This window comes from Austrofundulus limnaeus, unplaced genomic scaffold (assembly GCF_001266775.1).
Source record: "Austrofundulus limnaeus strain Quisiro unplaced genomic scaffold, Austrofundulus_limnaeus-1.0 Scaffold114, whole genome shotgun sequence".
Lineage (NCBI taxonomy): Eukaryota > Metazoa > Chordata > Actinopteri > Cyprinodontiformes > Rivulidae > Austrofundulus > Austrofundulus limnaeus.
Window position 1 is genome coordinate 415,060 of NW_013952516.1, and position 6,928 is coordinate 421,987.

A 6,928-nucleotide genomic window follows, 5' to 3' on the forward strand; every position below is an offset into this window, starting at 1 on the left:
GTCGAGAAACAAACGTGTGTGTGTGTGTATGTGTGTGTGTGTGTGTGTGTGTGTGTTTGTGTGTGTGCTTCTTGAGGTTGGCTGGCATTTCTTTTAGATTCAAAGATAAACGAGGGTCGACAATGATGCAGTCCGGTGATGAATGAGGAAACAAAATAAATAAGATAGCACAGGATTACTTTATTTACTTTTTATTTCAAATAATTTTACCTACTTTATAAAAAAGGGTAGAAGAAGAAAAAAATATTTTGTGAGAATTTCTTCTTCCACTTTTGTAGGGACAACATTGGGAGGGAAAAAAAAGCTAAATTTGCTTTGTGAAAAGATTGTGAACAATTAACATCTTACCTGATGTAGATATCTCTTTGAACAACACCAAATTTAAAAAATAGAACACATTGATGGATTTGGTTGGAGCAAGGCCCAAATAAGTTAGTTAATAACCAAACTACATTATTTACAAAGATTTTTTAATAAATATCTGTGAGCATTAGCAGCAGCAGCAACTGCAACACTTCCAGTGCACCCTGGGACACTTCCTGCATGAAATGTGCAACATTTCTGCAGAATAAATAATTTAATGTGAAACTTTGTAACGTTGTAACAGTTTATAAAATAGTGTTCACATGAGCCACAATGAGATTTTTTCASATTAAAGTTGTTTTAAGAAGGCCTAGTTTAATCTCTTGTAATCTCCAATCTCAGATTCTCCAAACTAACGTAATTTAAAGAGCTATCTAAATCATTTAAGACAAAACCCCTTTCTGGACAATCATGATTATTTCCTACAGACAACCAGTCTGTTTTGAAAGAGTCTGATGCTCCACTGATCACATTTTTTCAGCCCAGTTTATTTAACTTCAGCTGTTTCTAATTTAGTATTGGTCATTTACATAAATATGAACATGAGCTGTGGCTATAGGTYTGTGTCTTCGATCTGTCGTATACAAATCAACGCACTGTCAAAAGCCTCATCTTTGAATGTGAATACAAGGGAAGTACATTTTTTAAATCAAATCACTTTTTTCCTGAGTTACTCAGAACAAATAAAAAAATTATAACCGATGTACCACCTGCTAATGCAAATGGATGGGAGCCTGGGGGATTGGGGCTGCAAAAAGGAGGGAGGCTGACTGAAAATATATGTAAGTTTTGCCTGTGTTATTACTTTGACATTGTAGCTCTCTGTGTGTGTGGTCAGCACAGCTCCCCACACCCTGACCTCAGGGTGGAGTTCCTCCACTCACAGCTACTAAAGCAACTAATCACAGCGAGCAGCTGCATCCCTCTCTGTTCAAATCCTCAGCGCCTCGCTCTCCAGCCCACATGTTAACTCTGGCAAACACACACTGTACCCCGGCATCCACGCACCGCCACTCTTCCTCTGCTAATGGCAAGCTGCAGTCGACTGATGTTTAAAGTGCCGGGTTTAGTGTGTAGGCCTGAGATAAGCCGCGTTGAGCTGTGAAAACACAGATTACATTTCGCTGGCTTATTACAGACACTGTACGCTTCTGCTTCCCAGCCACAATGTAATTCTGACCCAAAAACCGCAGCCTCTGCTTGGCGGCGAGATACGGCTGGATGGGGACCCCCACCCCACTCCACCTCCCACCTCTGGCAGAGCTTTGACAGGCATGCTAATTCCAGCCTGCATTCCCTCGTATGTTTTCCGCACGGCAGCCTCCTCCTGCGATAAGCCGCAGTCGTGTTTCTTTTAAGTGCCTTCCTCAATTAATCAAATCTGCACTGACAAATCAACTGCTGTCTCTCCGGTGTCACGGCTGCACCTTTTAAAACACTGTCAAAGCTGCCAGATAGGGGGAAAAAACATCCCAAATAACTGTCAGATTACTGATATGACTGTTGAGTGAGCAATCATTCATCAGAATGTCAGCGCAACCTCTTGAGATCCAACTTTAATACAATAATGTTGCTTTTAAGGAATAAATTTGATATTCTCATCACCAAAATTGCCTCTAAATGAGGTATAATTTGGATATTTGTGTTTAATGTAGCATAAGTTGAGATATCCCAAATGAAAACGAGCGTTCACTTTCTTGGACTGCCAAAGCCTAACAGGCATACATTAAATCCCTGCTTCTGGCAGGCTAATAAAAGTGCTCCATCTGCAAATACTTAGCCCATTTTTCCCCCTCTGGTTCAATCAAAGATAAAGACCATTGTGCTCCAGTTCCAGAGGTAAGACAATATCGTCCGACCCTCAAAGAAAACAATTAAGACCCATTAATTACACAGAGTCCTGAGGTTTGGGGTGAAGAATGAAAAGAGCAAATGACAGAGTAACACTGCTTATCTGTAATCGAAGGATGTAATGTTTTAATTTTAGAGCTCTAGCACTGCGTGATAGGCTAAAAATCTAATTTCTTGCCATGACTGTCTCTCATCTGACTCTGCAAACAGCTTCTCTGGGTTTGAAGACAAATCTAAACCTTAAACAGAGATGTGTTTTGTTTACCACAGACTGGACCTGTTGAGTTGCATACTGCATGTTGACTGGCAGGCCGAGGAGTGAGAACCAGTCGTCCTGAGAGAAAACATCTTTCACGTCTATCTTTAAAATATCATATCAGTGAGTGTTTCWAGTTAATAACGACAGTGCTGATTTTGAAATTTGAAGCTGCCCTGAAGTCCCACTGCTTTGGGTGTGTTTCAGACTRCAGATGCAGCCAGGGGCTTTTTGGGGTTGCCTGGTGAAAGAGGTAGATGGATCGTGCACATTTCCCATAGTCTGGGAGAAGCAGACAGCCAGACAGAGGACAATGATTGGAGCAAAGATAGATTGCAACTCCACAAGAAGTCCTCCCCCCCTTTTTTTTAAAGTAAAATCAACCTTTTGGAGCGTTATGTCATGTTATAATGCCTCTGCCTCATCAAAAACATACCCAGAGTGTTGCTTTGACTCATTCAGGCATGTTTGAGAAATCCTTGAATCTCCTGTTGCAGCCATGTGGTTGCTGCCTAAATGCTTGCTGGTACAAAGCACCGCCTATTTACACAAAGCTCCTCCCTGGAGCTCAGTCTGCAGCCGAGCTCCAGCCCCACATTGCACCCCTCCCCCAAAGCATTGTTGTGAAGACGTGCTGAAGTGGGAGTGTCGGAAACGGTAGAAGGTTTTTAAAAGGACGGCGTCCAAATTCAAGGTGTTTAGATAGACTATGATGCAAAGTCTAATTTATTTTTGACACATTCAGCATTTTCATAACAACTGAAGGTAACATATTTACTCGACTGTGGTATAGAATTGACCCCACCCACTACACACACTTAAAGATGCATGTTCAGAGCAATTTGAGACTCATGAGATGAAAAGCCGTGCCTTTAGAGTCGAAGCTAATGGGTTTTAAAAGTGCCAATAAGACAATATTAAGCAGTTAATTGTTTCAAATCAAATGTATTAGAGACATATTTGAAACTTGCACTGAGGGCAACTTTAGCTTCCCTTGGTAGCAGATTTATGCACTGTGTGGTGTTCAGCTTTAGTCAAGGAAACAAGTTTGTATTTTCTCTTAAAGCGCAGACTGAAACAGACAGCGGTGGCGTATCAATTTCAGTGCTGGCTTACTTGGCAGGAGCAGAACAAAGTGCTGGTGGCCCTGGATAGCATCCACAGTGCTGAAGAGTAAAAAAGAAAGAAAGAATGGAACCTGTCACTCCCACTCAGCTCCGCTTGTGATCTAAGCCAGTCAGAACGATGCTCAGATAAGTGGCTAATCCCAGCATCCCCCTACGGGCTCCACGGCACCCCCACTGCCATGACAACCAGAGGGGAATCTCCTCCGGCAACAACTTAATTGGATAATTTCCTCCCCGTTTCGCTTTCTGTAAATTCTCCTAAAGTTAAGTAAAGTCTGCGTTATTTGACCGTGAATGTTTTTTTTTTTTACTCTGAGAGGTTTCAGATTTGGCATGTTTTGGTGAGCGCAAGTTCAAGCAAGCCGAAAAGAAACTAAATATATGGAGATATTTCTTTAGTGGAAGCCACTTTGCTGCAGACCACAGACCAGTGGGAGGGTTCATCTGGGAACTGGAGCCCAAAAGAAATATACAGCCTCTGTTTGCAGTGCCACAAAAAAGCTACCACTTTAACCACTGTAAACATTTATTGTCCTTTGTGTCACATAGCCTGACAATTTATGCTGCGCCCCATTCAAGTCCCGGGTCACAACATAAACAGGTGCCCCACCCTCCTGTGCAGACTGCAGAGACCTGCAGACGAGTGCCAGGGAAAGTCATTATGAGTGTGTCTGAATGTGTGTGTGTGTGCATGTGTGTGTGTKTGTGTGTGGCAGGCAACTACCACAGTTGAAAAATGAAAAGAGCAGCGCTAGCCTAGCACTTTAAGAAAACCAAGGGTCGGTTTCAGCAGGATCATAAAACTGAAAACCACAAAAAGAGAATAAACCTTTACTTGGTCCATTTACTTTTGGAATGAAGACATTTCAGCTGATTAATGAAGTTGAGGTATCTGACTCACCCTGAAGAGGTTAAAGGATCTTGTTTCATAACTTCATTTGGGAGACAGAAGCTGTCTTATATAAGCTTAATGGAAATCACTCCTGTTCTGAAGTCTAACTTGTGCAAGGCCCATTGAAAAGCACACGGTGCGTGCAGACTGAGACAGCGATGAAAAATAAAACACTCAATACAGGAAGAACAATAGGAAGGCAGTGATGTTGGGCCTTCCTGAAAGTTCTGCTGTTTATTTCTGTCAAGTGCTGGTTAATCAGTGTGTTTGTGCCTCAGACTTACCTTCCTCACAAGCAGTCCCACTGAATCCCGGACAGCACTTCCACTCAATGGAGGTCACGGTGCGGTATACCATTTTGTATGAAGGTCTGACCACCGTCTTGTAGCTGAAAACCAAAATGAAAACTGTCAGGCAAATGTAACCTGTGATTACAAACAGGAGGCTCAACTAGATGTTGTTTTTTATTATTACTAGTTCACAATGATTGTTTTGATTTGCTTAACTTTTGGCACATACTTACAGTTTAAAATGAGACATTTCATGCTTTTAAATCCCTCTTTTCACATTTAAATCATTCAGTTGGGGACTTCATATAAAGTGGAACTGCAACCTTTTTGGTTTGAATCCCCCTTTCACCCCTTTTTAATGTGTGTCTCAGATCAACTCGTTTTGGGGCTGTCTCTTTAAATCCAAACTTCACACCCTGACCCCATCCAGCTTCCAGAGCGGTCCATACTAGTTTGACTATCTGCCAGCACAAAAACCTTTTATTTACAAATTAATTAAAAAACGTCAAAAAGGGAAGACTTGTCCATCCAGCCTWACATGATGGAGCCAGTCTGACCCAGAGCCAGAGGAGAATGAAGACAATAAAATTGTAACAGGTAAGTGCAGACTTTATTTGGCCATTACGTTGCAAATAATTTAACGTTAATAGTTCAGAAAATGTCGTAAAAAATAGAGAAAACTGAACTGGTCAAAAAATATAAAGATATCTTTGTAGCACCAGGAGAGACTAAACGCAAGTACACAACGTTAAAATAGTGGGTTTGGCATGATAGTCCTCCTTAAACAGTGAAGCTAAAATAACATTTTTGTGTCAAAGTAAATCAGTTTGTTTACATTTTGAAAACAACAGTTTATCTGTTTTATATAGTTAAGCTGATTTTTATTAGCTGTAAAGTGTTAAACATTCTAGTTCTTCTACAGTAACTATGTTTTGTGCTGTGGAGACGTTTGACCTCTCACCTGCCTCCTGAGCATCCCTGCGGCCAGCGGCACGCTTGGTAGACCCGCTGGAGGACGGTCCCGTTCTGCACCTGGCAGGTCACCGTCTTCGTTACTGTGTGAGGACACCAGTTCCTGAACAGACGGACAGACAACTAACAGTCAGAGACGCTGAGGACTAAATAAAACAGAATTGGCCACATATGTTGTTTTGAGATGAATGGAGTCATATTGATGAAAACGTGCAGCCACACATTCACACACAGCTAATTAGCCATGCAGCCACATTCAGATGCTTTGGCCATCCCTCCCCCACCTCCTTGTTTTGAGTCTTCCTTATGGTGTTTACATGCTTTTAATCRGCCACTAAATTTTCAGTGGTTCTGTTTATATTGATTACACAACTCATGGCATTTGGTTCTGGGAGGAGGCAGTTCCTCAAGAGGTTGTAAAAAGGACTCCGAGGGTCTCACACAAAGATTAAGATTTTTTAACACGGGTTACTGCAGGGTCACGAGTTCACTCCCATCACAGCCAGGCATCTTAAGACTTTTATCAGGAGTCACTGAGGCTGTTAAAAACCTTTACTGTGAAAGGGAAAAACAATGGTGTAAAGTTCTGATGTGACGTGATGACAGAGGATTTAAGAGACAAAGTGTGTTTTTATTTTGTAACATCGCAGCAAAACTCTAAAAACTATTCATTATTAGGACAGTGAGAACTAGCTGCTTTAGCAAAATTCTCACTGACATTCATTTTAACAAGAGCAGATGTTTTTGTGTGAAAGCACAAGGGAAAAGTTAAGCTTTAAAGTCCACTTTTATTTCATTCTGCTGCTTAACACAGAAAAATCTGGCTTTGATCGACAAAAAAACAGCGTGGAGGCCGAGCTAACGTGCTCCTGTTATCCCATCAACAATAAAATGTACAAATACCATCATTACTTTCATAAGACAGGGGAAAAGGAAACAATTACTCTGTTCTGTTTTCACACGGTGGATGAATTTATAGACGGGAGCTCTGGAAACCACACCGCAGACTGGGTCGCCCAAAGCACCAAAGCTGCTCCATGTGTGTTCTGCTGCCAGTTTGCAGGAGTAGTGGTCCGTTCCCACCAAAGTCTGTTTGTCAATATGTGAGACCATCTGTTTGAGTGTATTAAAGGCATTTTACACACACACACACACACACACACACACACACACACAC

The 6,928-nt window shown here is 41.6% G+C and overlaps 1 protein-coding gene across 4 annotated transcripts in view; it reads right to left on the reverse strand.

Moving 5' to 3' along the window:
* Positions 1-6,928, reverse strand: part of emid1 (EMI domain containing 1) — a 52,747-nt gene that overhangs the window by 41,036 nt on the left and 4,783 nt on the right. For all 4 annotated transcript variants that reach the window (XM_014014329.1, XM_014014330.1, XM_014014332.1 and 1 more), the window contains exons 2-3: positions 5,741-5,854; positions 4,774-4,877 (exon numbers count right to left, since the gene is read on the reverse strand). In XM_014014329.1, coding sequence (XP_013869783.1) covers positions 4,774-4,877; positions 5,741-5,854 — 218 coding nt within the window. The remainder of the gene's footprint in view (positions 1-4,773; positions 4,878-5,740; positions 5,855-6,928) is intronic.